Raw genomic sequence first — 13,587 nt, forward strand, 5'->3', positions numbered from 1 at the left:
GGACGAGCACCAAGTGAGTCCTATCTAGCAAGCTGCCACCTTCTTGTTTCAAGCTTTCAATTTGAACATGTGGAAGGACCTCTCTAGGAAGCATGCAGGGCTTAGGGCTTGTCTGGGGAAGGAGACATCCCTCTTCTTTGGCTGGTGATGCATTTACCTTCTTTAATTCCAAAGCAGTGGCCCCACTCCTTCAGGGTGATGTGCTTATCTTTGTTAGGGTCACACTCCTCAAAAAAGCGAGTTATGCAGTGTTCCATGGGCACCAGAGATGCTCGCAGAGGAGCAAGTTCAGAATGTGTCAAGACTCTGCAATGAAATACATGGCATCCTATTAATTGAGTTAGCTTATGCATGATAATTTAACTCTTAGGCTTACCAAGGACATTTTTCTCCCATGAGGTTGCTGTATATGCAAAATAAATAGAATACTGATGAAAACTGCCAATGAAATAAACTGTTTGTAGATAAGGTTGACAGCTTTTGGGATGTCAATTCACAAGGTTTCTCTCTTCATGGAAACTGTCTTTCCCCCACCCTAAATCTATAGGGGTGTACCCAGCAATCATGTTAGTACAACCTGGTTCTCATCCACTGGCCATACCTGATTGTTTTAGATGTAGGCACTTGACCCATGTTGGGCCAATCAGAATATCTTGGGAATTTAGGATCAAGAATGAGAAAATTGGTGGAGTCTCTGTGGGAAGCTGGACCTTCACATGTAAACTTGGGAGCTGTGGAGTGGCCATATTCTGCTATCATCACAGCAGCTCCGTGTTTAGACTCCTAAGTGTGTTTGGCATTTCAGTATTCTAAAGTGGAACTGGGAAATGTCCTAAATTAGATTTCCTTTTGCAGAGATATGTAGACATTTTATCAGAGAGATAAATCTAGAAATGGACAGGTAAAAAGAGTTCTTACCTATCCATAGGGTGTTGGTCAAGTTCACTAAACTGCCAGTGCACAGGATACACATACATGTGGTAATTTTTCTTAAAGTCCCTTAAGAGAAGGTCAATGGGATGGTCCCCAGCCAAGAGCCTCTTTTCGTCCAGGTAGATTTTCTTGACCTGGGATTAGGAAGACAGAAGACTGTCAGAGAATCAGACAAATGTAATGGACTCATCACTTGCTAAAGGTTACTTGAAGAGTGACAGTAACACGATAGAGGAAAACAAGCTCAGGACATCATGTGCAACCAAATGAAACGCCTTCCAATCAATACTACAGGCCGTTATGTCTACCTGATGTAGCACCTGATGTAAGAAACCTCGGGTTTTCAGAAGAAATTTAAATCTTTTTTAAACTTTTAAATATTTTAAGTATTTTTTGTCTCTTTCTTTTAACCAAGTAATGTTCACTGCATTTTTTCTTTTTTTAACTATGAGGTTTTAATGAAAGGGCTGAATTGACTTAGGCAAAATTTTTGATTAGTTAGTGAGAAGTGCTGCTCCTTCCTCCGCTGGCAGAGTCCGTTCTTAGATTTCTAGGTCACCCATCTGGTGCCAACTCAGTCTCGCTTTAGCCCTGGTGTGTTACTGCTTGGCCAGCCCCATTGAAATTTCCCCGTTTCATAGCCAGTACCTTCAAGGCTCTCTGTGACATTGTATTCAAGAGTGAGGCTAGAAGTTATTCTTGAGCAGTGCACGTGAAACTCTCAGCTTGTGATGTTGCCTCTTATTTCACTGAGTAATTGGAAGCAAACAGAACCTCCACCAGCTCCCAGGACCACAACTTTCCTTCCTGCGACCTTCCTGTGCTCCTAACCTAAGCCCAATCCTTCTCCTCTGGCAGGGACACCTATTGAAGATCGCTCTCTGGCAGTTGTGTGCATTCTCTGCTCCTCACTAATTTTTCCTTCTAACTGGGTTATTTCCAGAAGCACACAAACATCCTCTTCCATCTCCCACTGCTAGGTGGGACTCTTGATCTCACTTTCCCCTCCAGCTGCCACCCCATTTCTCTTTATCTCTTTATAGCAAAACTCCTTGAGAGGATTGTCTGTACTTGCGGCACCCACATCCTTCCTCCTATTCTCTGTTGAACTCTGTCCACGGAAGCTTCCTTCCCTAGACATTCTCCCACTGCAGGAATAGCTCCTATGAAAGTCAACTTTGCTATTGTGAATAGTCTTTGCTGCTGTGAGTGACCTTAACATGCTAAATCTCTGGCCAGTCCTCAGCCCTCAACTTATAACCTATAAACAGCATTTGACACAGTTAATGCACACCCTCCTTCATGTTTTATTTGTCTTCACAGCATGTTTCTTCCCAACTGACATACTTATACATATATTTGCTGATTTTATTATATTTGCATAAATGCTCATTGGACTATATTTATATAATTGCATGTATGCCTATATATTTGCATGTATATGTGTATATATACAAATATATACACATATATACATTAGTCATGCACACGTATATACTTATTTGTTTAGAATCTTTCTCTTAACCTAGAATGTAAACTCACGAAGGTAGAGATTTTGTCTGGTTCATTGCTGTAACTCCAGTATTTAGGTCAATTTCTGGCACTCAGTAACTATCTGGTGAATGACTTTTCTCTGGAAGCTTCTGGAATCAATGTTCTGTGCTTTTTAATCTTAATATATTACTGATATTATGAGTAATGGATTTGTATCATACATCTATGTCTGGCCTATGAGAGCAAAAAGAAATGCTTAGATTTAAATAAGATGTTTGGCCTGACTATATCAATGCTGAATTTATATTAACTTTGCTCAACCAGAGCTTGCTCTAGGTATGATTTGAAGAGCCCTAATTCAGGCCACTGACCATTGGGAAGAATGGGGAAGTTTGGTGGTTTCTGAAACCTTGTGGCATGTATGGTAACATCTACTATTCTGTGAAGCCACGTGGGCTAACCACGTGTGGAGAAGCATAGTGAGCTTCTGCCAGTATAAAGAGGTAGGTAGCCCTTCACCATGTCTTTCTTCCTCATGCCCTGTAGACAAACAGTGAAGAAGCTAACCTGTGGATAACTTACTTTATTTCTCTGCTTCTCATTTAGATATCCAGCGTGTTCAGAGTTGGCTTCATAAAGCTGCATCAGGATATTCTTGAGCCAGTCTCTCATCCTTAGAGGAAACTGAGTCACTTCAAAGTCCGTACAAACAGGAATAGCTGTTACAAGCAGAAAATATACTGTAATCTTTGGGCTTATTTGTGTCCTATGGCAAGTCCTCATAATAGGAAGCTTAACAACTTCTGGCGACTGATGGAGCTTTCTCAGGGCCCCATTATTAGGACAGTGGTCCTTAGCCCTGGCAGTGGCACAACAGAATTGCCTGGGGTTTTAAAAAACATACCAAATGCCAGTTTCCATTCAAGTAAATTCTGATGTGATGGTACTGGTGTGAAGCCTGGCCATCAGGATGTTTTTAAAGCTCCGAGAGCAATTTGGATGTGCAACTAGGCCCTAGAACCACTGCTCTAGAATCAGAATTGAAGTTTGTAGGTGGAGGGGCAAGTGCTCTTGAATAGAGGAAAAGGTAGATATTAGCTCATACTACAGTAAGAAATAATGCTAAATCTCAGTGGCTTAAAGAAACAAAAGTCAATTTTGCAATTCTGCTACAAATCCAATACAAGGTGGCAGGAGGGGTCTGCTCATTGCAGTCTCCCTGGAGCTCAGCATGATGTTGCCATTTTTTTTTCTTTTTCTTTTTTTGTAAATTTTTATTGTACTTTAAGTTCTGATATACTTAACGGGACCCTTGACAGGCCCCAGTGCGTGTTGTTCCCGTCCCTGTGTCCATGTGTTCTCATCGTTCAACTCCTACTTACGAGTGAGAAATTGTGGTGGTTGATTTTCTGTTCCTGTGTTAATTTGCTGAGAATGATGGTTTCCAGCTTCATCCATGTCCCTGCAAAGGACATAAACTCATCCTTTTTTATGGCTGCATAGTATTCCATGGTGTATATGTGATACATTTTTTTTTATCCAGTCTATCATTGACGGTCATTTGGGTTGGTTCCAAGTCTTTGCTATTGTGCATAGGGCTGCAGTGAACATATGTGTGCATGTGTCTTTACAGTAGAATGATTTATAATCCTTTGGTTATATACCCAGTAATGGGATTGCTGGGTCAAATGGAATTTCTGTTTCTAGATTCTTGAGGAATCACCACACTGTCTTCTGCAATGGTTGAACTAATTTACACTCCCACCAACAGTGTAAAAGCATTCCCATTTCTCCACATCCTTCCCAGCATTTGTTGTTTCCTAATGTTTTAATGATCACCATTCTAGCTGGAGTGAGATGGTGTCTCATTGTGATTTTGACTTGTATTTCTCTAATGATCAGTAATGATGAGCTTTTTTCCATATGTTTTTTGGCCGCATAAATGTCTTCTTTTGAGAAGTGTCTATTCATATCCTTCACCCACTTTTTAATGGAGTTGCTTTTTTCTTGTAAATTTGTTTAAGTTCCTTGTAGATTCTAGATATTAGACCTTTGTCAGATGGATAGATTGCAAAAATTTTCTCCCATTCTTTAGTTTGCCTGTTCACTCTGATGATAGTTTCTTTTGTTGTGCAGAAGCTCTATAGTTTAATTAGATTTCATTTGTCAATTTTGGCTTTTGTTGCCATTGCTTTTGGTGTTTTAGTCATGAAGTCTTTGCCCATGCCTATGTCCTGAATGGTATTGCCTAGAATTTCTTCTAGGGTTTTTATGGTTTTAGGTCTTATGTTTAAGTCTTTAATCCATCTTGAGTTAATTTTTGTATAAGGTGTAAGGAAGGGGTACAGTTTCAGTTTTCTGCATATAGCTAGCCAGTTTTCCCAATGCCATTTATTAAATTGGGAATCCTTTCTGCATTGCTAGTTTTTGTCAGGTTTGTCAAATATCAGATGGTTACAGGTTTGTGGCATTATTTCTGAAGATGCTATTCTGTTCCACTGGTCTATATATCTGTTTTGGTGCCAGTACCATACTGTTTTGGTTACTGTAGCCTTGTAGCATAGTTTGAAGTCAAGTAGTATGATGCCTCCAGCTTTGTTCTTTTTGCTTAGGACTGTCTTGGCTATACGGGCTCTTTTTTGGTTCCATATGAAATTTAAGGTAGTTGTTTTCTAATTCTGTGAAGAAAGTCAATGATAGATTGATGGAGATAGCATTGAATCTATAAATTACTTTGGACAGTATGGCTATTTTCATGATATTGATTCTTCCTAACTATGAGGATGGAATGTTTTTCCATCTGTTTGTGTTCTCTCTTATTTCCTTGAGCAGTGGTTTGTAGTTCTCCTTGAAGAAGTCTTTCATATCCCTTGTAAGTTGTATTCCTAGGTATTTTATTCTCTTTGTAGCAATTGTGAATGGGACTTCACTCATGATTTGGCTCTCTGTTAGTCTGTTATTGGTGTATAGGGATGCTTGTGATTTTTGCATATTGATTTTGTATCCTGAGACTTTGCTGAAGTTGCTTATCACCTTAAGGAGATTTTGGGCTGCGATGATGGGTCTTCTAAATATGCAATCATGTCATCTGCAAACAGACAATTTGACTTCCTCTCTTCCTGTTTGAAGACCCTTTATTTACTTCTCTTGCCTGATTGCCCTGTCTAGAACTTTCAATACTATGTTGAATAGGAGTGGTGAGAGAGGGCATCCTTGTCTTATGCTGGTTTTCAAACAGAATGCTTCCAGCTTTTGCCCATTCAGTGTGATACTGGCTGTGGGTTTGTCATAAATAGCTCTTATTATTTTGAGATAATTTTCATCAGCATCTAGTTTATTGATACTTTTTTAGCATGAAGCCACTGTTGAATTTTATTGAAGGCCTTTCTGCATCTATTGAGATAATCATGTGGTTTTTGTAATTGGTTCTGTTTATGTGATGGATTACTTTATTGATTTGCATATGTTGAACTAGGCTTGCATTCCACTGATGAAGCTAACTTGATAATGGTGAGTAAGCTTTTTGATGTGCTGCTGGATTTGGTTTGTCAGTATTTTATTGAAGATTTTTGCATTGATGTTCATCAGGGATTTTGGCCTGAAATATTCTTTTTGTTGTTGTTGTGTCTCTGCCAGGTTTTGGTATCAGGATGATGCTGACCTCATAAATTGAGTTGGGAAAGAGTCCTTCTTTTTCTGTTGTTTGGAATAGTTTCAGAAGGAATGATACTAGCTCCTCTTTGTACCTCTGGCAGAGTTCAGCTGTGAATATTTCTGGTCCTGGACTTTTTTTGGTTGGTAGGGTATTAATTATTGCCTCAATTTCAGAACTTGTTAATGGTCTATTCAGGAATTTAACTTCTTCCCAGTTTAGTTTCAGGAGGGTGTATGAGTCCAGGAATTTGTCCATTTCTTTTTGATTGTCTAGTTTATTTCCATAGAGGTATTTATAGTATTCTCTGCTGGTAGTTTGTATTTCTGTGGGATCAGTGGTAATATCCCCTTTATCACTTTTTATTGTGTCTATTTGATTTTCTTCCCTTTTCTTCTTCTTCTTCTTTTTTTTTTTTTTTGAGACGGAGTTTCGCTCTTGTTACCCAGGCTGGAGTGCAATGGCGCGATCTTGGCTCACTGCAACCTCCGCCTCCTGGGCTCAGGCAATTCTCCTGTCTCAGCCTCCTAAGTAGCTGGGATTACAGGCACACGCCACCACGCCCAGCTAGTTTTTTTTTATTTTTAGTAGAGACGGGGTTTCACCATGTTGACCAGGATGGTCTCGATCTCTCGACCTCGTGATCAACCTGCCTTGGCCTCCCAAAGTGCTGGGATTACAGGCTTGAGCCACCGCGCCCGGCCAGAACTTATTTATTTCTACTTTAATTTTGTTATTTACCAAATAGTCATTCAGGAGCAGATTGTTCAGTTTCCATGTAGTTGTATGGTTTGAGTGAGTTTCTTAATCCTGAGTTCTAATTTGATTGCACTGTGGTCTGAGAGGCTGTTTGTTATGATTTTCATTCTTTCGCATTTGCCGAACAGTGTTTTACTTTCAATTATGTGGTTAATTTTAGAATAAGTGCATTGTGATGCTGAGAAGAATGTATATTCGGTTGATTTGGGGTGGAGAGTTCTGTAGATATCTTATTAGGTCCACTTGGTTCAGAGCTGAGTTCAAGTCCTGAATATCTTTGTTAATTTTCTGTCTCATTGATCTTTCTAATATTGACAATGAGGTGTTAAAGTCTCCCACTGTTGGCTGTGTGGAAGTATATGTATCTTTGTAGATCTCTAAGAACTTGCTTTATGAATCTAGGTGGTCCTGTATTGGGTGCCTATATATTTAGAATAGTTAACTCTTCTTGTTGCATTGATCCCTTTGTCATTATGTAATGCCCTTCTTTGTCTTTTTTGATCTTTGTTGATTTAAAGTCTGTTTTATCAGAGACTAGGATAGCAACCCCTGCTTTTTTTATTGGTTTCCATTTTCTTGCTAAATATTCCCCCATGTGTTTATTTTATTTTGAGCCTATGTGTATCTTTGCATGTGAGATGGGTCTCCTGAATACAGCACACAGATGGGTCTTGACTATCTAATTTGCCAGTCTGATTCTTTTAATTAGGGCATTTAGCTCATTTACATTTAAGGTTAATACTGTTATGTGTGAATTTGATCCTGTCATTATGTTGCTAGCTGTTTATTTTGCCTGTTAGTTGATGCAGTTTCTTCATAGCGTCAATGGTCTTTACAATTTGGTATGTTTCTGCAGTGGCTGGTACCGGATTTTCCTTTCCATATTTAGTGCTTCCTTCAAGAGCTCTTGTAAGGCAGGTCTGGTGGTGACAAAATCTCTCAGCATTTGCTTGTCTGTAAAGGATTTTATTTCTCCTTTGCTTATGAAGCTTAGTTTGGCTGGATATGAAATTTTGGGTTGAAAATTCTTTTCTTTAAGAATGTTGAACATTGGCCCCTATTCTCTTCTGGCTTGTAGGGTTTCTGCAGAGAGCTCTGCTGTTAGTCTGGTGGGCTTCCCTTTGTAGGTAACCCAACCTCTCTGGCTGCACTTAACATTTTTTTCTTCATTTCAACCTTGGTAAATCTGACAATTATATGTCTTGGGGTTGCTCTCCTTTTTTAAATTTAATTAATTTATTTTACTTTAGGTGTATACTATATCTGGCATTTCTCCCCGTGTTGGCCCTCCCCACCTTCCCTTCCCTCCCCACCCCCCAGGGGTTGCTCTTCTTGAGGAGTATCTTTGTGGTGTACTCTGTATTTCCTGAATTTGAATGTTGGCCTCTCTTGTTAGGTTGGGGGAGTTCTCCTAGATAATATTCTGAAGTGTGTTTTTCAACTTGGTTCCATTCTTCCCATCACTTTCAGGTACACCAGTGAAATGTAGGTTTAGTCTTTCCACATAGTCCTGTATTTCTTGGAGGCTTTGTTTGTTCCCTTTTATTCTTTTTTCTCTAAAATTGTTTTCATGCTTTATTTCATTAAGTTGATCTTCTCTGATATCCTTTCTTCTGCTTGATCAATTCAGCTATTAATACTTATGTATGCTTCATGAAGTTCTTGTGCTGTGTTTTTCAGCTCTGTCAGGTCATTTATGTTCTTCTCTAAACTGGTTATTCTAGTTAGCAATTCCTCTAACCTTTTTTCAAGGTTCCTTGCATTGGGACCTTCTTAGCTTCCTTGTATTGGATTAGAACATGCTCCTTTAGTTCAGAGGAGTTTGTTATTGCCCACCTTCTGAGGCCTGCTGTGTCAATTCATCAAACTCATTCTCCATCCAGTTTTGTTTCCTTGCTGGCGAGGAGTAGTGATCCTTTGGAGGAGAAAAGGCATTCTGGTTTTTGGAATTTTCAGCCTTTTTGCAGTTTTTTCCTCATCTTTGTGGATTTATCTATTTTTGGTCTTTGATGTTGGTGACCGTTGGATGGGGTTTTTCTGTGGATGTCCCTTCTGGTGTTGTTGATGCTATGCCTTTCTGTTTGTTAGTTTTCCTTCTAACAGGCAGGTCTATCTGCTGCAGGTCTGCTGGAGTTTGCTGGAGGTCCACTCCAGACCCTGTTTGCCTGGGTATCCCAGCAGAAGATGCAGAACAGCAAAGATTGCTGCCTATTCCTTCCTCTAGAAACTCTGTCCAAGCGGGGCACCCACCAGGTGCCAGCTGGAGCTTTCCTCTATGAGGTGTCTGTCATCCCTGCTGAGAGGTGTCTCTCAATCAGGAGGCATGGAGGTCAAGGGCCCACTTGAAGAGGAAGTCTGACCCTTACCAGAGCTTGAGCATTGTGCTGGGAGATCTGCTGCTTTCTTCAGAGCCAACAGGCAGGAACGTCTAAGTCTGCTGAAGCTGTGCCCACAGACACCCCTTCCCCCGTGTTCTCTGCCCAGGGAGATGGGCATTTTATCTATAAGCCCCTGACAGGGGCTGCTGCCTTTCTTTCAGAGATGCCCTGCCCAGAGAGGAGAAATCTAGTGAGGCCATCTGAATACAGCAGCTTTGTGGCACTGTGGTGGGCTCTGCCCAGTTTAAACTTTCCGTCAGCTTTGTTTACATTGTGAGGGGAAAATCCCTACTCAAGCATCAGTAATGGTGAACGCCCCTCCCCCCACCAAGTTTGAGGGTCCCAGATAGACTTCAGACTGCTGTGCTGGCAGCAAGAATTTCAAGTATGTGGATCTTAGCTTGCTGAACTTCATGGGGGTAGGATACACTGAGCTAGAAACTTGGCTCCCTGGCTTCAACCCCCTTTTCAGGGAATTGAATGGTTCTGTCTTGCTGGTATTCCAGGTGCCACTGGGGCATGAAAAAAAAATCCTGTAGCAAGCTTGGTGTCTGCCCAAATGGCCACCCAGTTCTGTGCTTAAAACCCAGGGCCTTTGTGCTGTAGGCACCCGAGGGAATCTCCTGGTCTGTGGGTTGTGAAGACCATGGGAAAAGCATAGTATCTGGGCCAGAGTATACCATCCCACATGGCACGGTCCCTTGAGGCATCCCTTGGTTATCGGAGGAAATTCCCTGATCCTTTGTGCTTCACAGGTAAGGCAACACCCCACCTGCTTCAGTTCACCCTCCGTGGGCTGTACCCACTGTCTAACCAGTTCCAATGAGATGAGCTGGATGCTTCAGTTGGAAATGCAGAAACCACTCACCTTCTGCATTGCTCTCTCTGGGAACTGCAGACCAGAACTGCTCCTATTTGGCCATCTTGCCAGCCACCAAGGACATTGCCATTTTTTGAGGCCACTATCTCAAAGAGAGATTGTGGTGACAAAGGAGCAGAGGATGGAGAACCATACCCCAGCTCTTCAATGCTTCTGCCCAGAACTCACACAGATGATTTTTGTTTTCATTTCACTGAACAAAGAAAGATATGTGGTCAAACCCAACGTCCAGGGGGCTGACATGTTTCATCCTCTCCTGGGTCTGGAAGGGGAGGAGACCTGGAAATATTACTGAGCACTGCTAATTTGGAGAATCGCTTAGCTGTAAGGAGAGCCAAACACAATTGAGAGTATCCTGGGGAAGGAAGACAGCCTTAAAAAACTTCTGGAAGAATATGTTGTCGGAAAACTTCTTGGCAATGGCTTAACTTAAATTGGGAAGAGGGCAAATAATGTAGCAAAATTCCAGTAATTCATCTCTATGATTAAGTGGATAACTTTATCATAGTGGATCTGAGCCCTGGCTGAACATTAGAATTGTCTAGGTTACTTTAAAAACAAATAATAAAAAAAAAAAAAAAACCATGTCAGGGTTCCAACCTTGTTCAGTTAAATCAGAATTGCCTACAGTTCAGGCCTGGGAGTTCTTATTTTTTAAATTTCTTCAGTGGATTTTTGCATGCATGTGTGTGTGTGCTCAGAACTACATTAGCTTTTTCCTGTTTACATATAGATAATCCAGGCATGTCCAGATTCACCCCAAACCCTATCAAAGATGATGGTTGACAGGAGGGACATAATCTTACATTTGCAGGCTCCAAAATAATCCAGCTGCAGTTGATGCCCCTTTTTGGTTCCCTCCAGTCTGCATTTAGTAGCAAATAGATGACAGGAACTGGCATAGGTCTGATTGTCAGTGCCACAAACCTATGGGTGATAAGCAGGAGAAAAAGCTGATAGAGCCAAAATGCTCATTGGATGACACTCTGCTCCTTAAAGCTCATACTCTGGTAACAGTGCTGTGCCAAAAATGTGGTCAGGTAGATGAGATTGTTAAAATCATCATTGTCCTGTTTGGCTTAAAAAAAAATCAACTAAGCTGTACCAACGGTGATGACAACGTAGCTCTAGATAAGCTTAGTAGAATGAAAACTGCAGTTGTTCCAAGGCTGGCATGAGTTTTCAAATGGGTTCTACAGCTCAAATGCCACTGTTATCTTTTTACGGCACAATTGAAATTCTTTGATTTTGTTGGTATTTATTCCTGTTTAATATTTTCTTCAAATATTAGATGATAACCTACGTACCTACTTTTTTTTTTTTTTTTTTTTTTTTTTTTTTTTTTTTTTTTTTTTTTTAAGATGAAGTCTCACTCTGTCACCCAGGCTGGAGTGCAGTGGTGCAATCTCTGCTCACCATGACCTCCACCTCCCAGGTCCAAGTGATTCTCTTACCCAGGCTCCCGAGTAGCTGGGACCACAGGCGCATGCCACCATGCCTGGCTAATTTTTTTGTATTTTTAGTAGAGGCAGGGTTTCATGGTGTTAGCCAGGATGGTCTCGATCTCCCAACCTCGTGATCTGCCTGCCTTGGCCTCCCAAAGTGCTGGGATTACAGGCGTGAGCCACTGCACCTGGCTGTACCTACCTTTTTTAAGCAAAAATTTCAATTGCAAATATTTTCATTTTAGTCACTAACCTTTGGAGCCACTTAAAGACTATTTCATAGAATACTTACTTGGTCAAGGAGTTTTGTCGGAGGGCAAGTCACTGGATCCTGGCAGACACAGTGAGGTTTTCCCTGTTGGTCTGCCTTACAGATGTGACCTCTTTTACACTGGAAGCTCATGCAAGAATCTAACAGAAAAGATTGAACAGGAAACACAGACAGAGTTAAATTGAGTATGAAAATACAAATTCATTCAACTAGCTTCCTTTTCACTGATGAAGGGGAAATTTTGAAGTCCTTGAAATTTGTGAATTTGTAAGTGGGAAGACATCAGAATCCTTTTTAATCGATGTGTTCATTTCCACATGGAATCTTCTATTTTACATGATAATCTAGATTTTCTCTTGTAGCAGTTTGAATTGGAAATGTGCAAAGAACGACAGCTCTTCTACGCCTGAGATGGTCACAGTCTGAAGTCCTTAGTGCAATGTTGTGCAGGCTGGTCAGAAGTGAAATAAGGCTGAAATTCAAAATATTTGTCATAGTGGGAGGAATTAGGTCCTTTATTAAGAATGGGATATAAATTTACCAACAAGTTATGGACTTTAGAATAAATAAGATAGAATTAATTCTTTTCAGAAGCAAAAGGATTTAAGGAAAAGGAATTCTAGCCTTTTCACTAATATCTCAACAGGGCTTCCAGTTTGTAAACAAATTTACCCATGGTTGTGTATCAAATACACACAAGAAAATATCAACAATTTATGGTAGGCTTTCCTTAGGGAGGATTGGGGAGAGGAAAAATTCTATGCAGTAGTCACGATGGATGGAGGGGCAAGCCCAAAATGGCAGACTCCATTTCTTCCTTGATATAGTCATAAACAGTTTGCTTTTTGCATACTCACCCACACCATGCACCCTCATATTGCCTTCACTTGACGTCTCATCATCATTTGATGAGTTGTCTGCTTTCTTGGCCTTTAGAATAACAAGAGGAAAAGTTAAAATCTACTACGAGGAGAGCCATTACTTAATTTGTATTCCCACTGTGCATACTTTCACAGAGTGTTTTTCAGGCTCAAATCATTTCAGATCTCAGAAAGGGAAACCAGGCTGGGTGCGGTGTCATCCTAGCACTTTGGGAGGCCATGGTTGGAGATTCACTTGAGCCCAGGAGTTCAAGACCAGCCTTGGCAAAATAGGGAAACTCCATCTCTACATAAAATAAAAATAAATAAAAAAGAAAAAAAGAAAAAATATCAGCTGGGCATGGTGGTACCTGTCTATGGTCCCAGTTACTCAGGAGGCTAAGGTGGGAGGACTGCTAGAGCCCAGGAAGTTGAGGCTGCAGTGAGCTAGGATTGCACCACTGCACTCTAGTCTGGGAGACATGGCAAGACTCCATCTCTAAAAACAAAACAGAAAGAAAGAAAGAAGAAAGAAAGAAAGAAAGAAGGAAAGAAAGAAAGAAAGAAAGAAAGAAAGAAAGAAAGAAAGAAAGAAAGAGAAAGAAAGAAAGAAAGAGAAAGAAAGAAAGAAAGAGAAAGAAAAAGAAACGTAGCCTGTAATCTTAGCACTTTGGGAGGCCAAGGCAGGTGGATCACCTAAGGTCAGGAGTTTCAGACCAGCCTGACCAGCAAGGTGAAACCCCATCTCTACTAGAAATACAAAAATGAGCTGGGCATGGTGGCAGGCACCTGGAGTCCCAGCTACTCAGGAGGCTGAGATAGGAGAGTTGCTTGAACCTGGGAGGCAGAGGTTGCAGTGAGCTGACATCGCACCACTGCATGTCAGACTGGGTGATAGAGTAAGACTCCATCTTA

General features: G+C 40.8%; 1 protein-coding gene across 1 annotated transcript in view; it reads right to left on the reverse strand.

Annotated features, from left to right (window-relative positions):
* The window catches only part of SPARCL1 (SPARC like 1), a 59,815-nt gene that overhangs the window by 6,315 nt on the left and 39,913 nt on the right, over positions 1-13,587 (reverse strand). The window contains exons 5-10 of the mRNA XM_003923989.4: positions 12,670-12,742; positions 11,834-11,952; positions 10,903-11,023; positions 3,010-3,146; positions 919-1,067; positions 158-306 (exon numbers count right to left, since the gene is read on the reverse strand). Of these exons, the coding sequence (XP_003924038.1) occupies positions 158-306; positions 919-1,067; positions 3,010-3,146; positions 10,903-11,023; positions 11,834-11,952; positions 12,670-12,742 (748 nt within the window). The remainder of the gene's footprint in view (positions 1-157; positions 307-918; positions 1,068-3,009; positions 3,147-10,902; positions 11,024-11,833; positions 11,953-12,669; positions 12,743-13,587) is intronic.

Source organism: Saimiri boliviensis, chromosome 3, assembly GCF_048565385.1.
Source record: "Saimiri boliviensis isolate mSaiBol1 chromosome 3, mSaiBol1.pri, whole genome shotgun sequence".
Taxonomy (NCBI): domain Eukaryota; kingdom Metazoa; phylum Chordata; class Mammalia; order Primates; family Cebidae; genus Saimiri; species Saimiri boliviensis.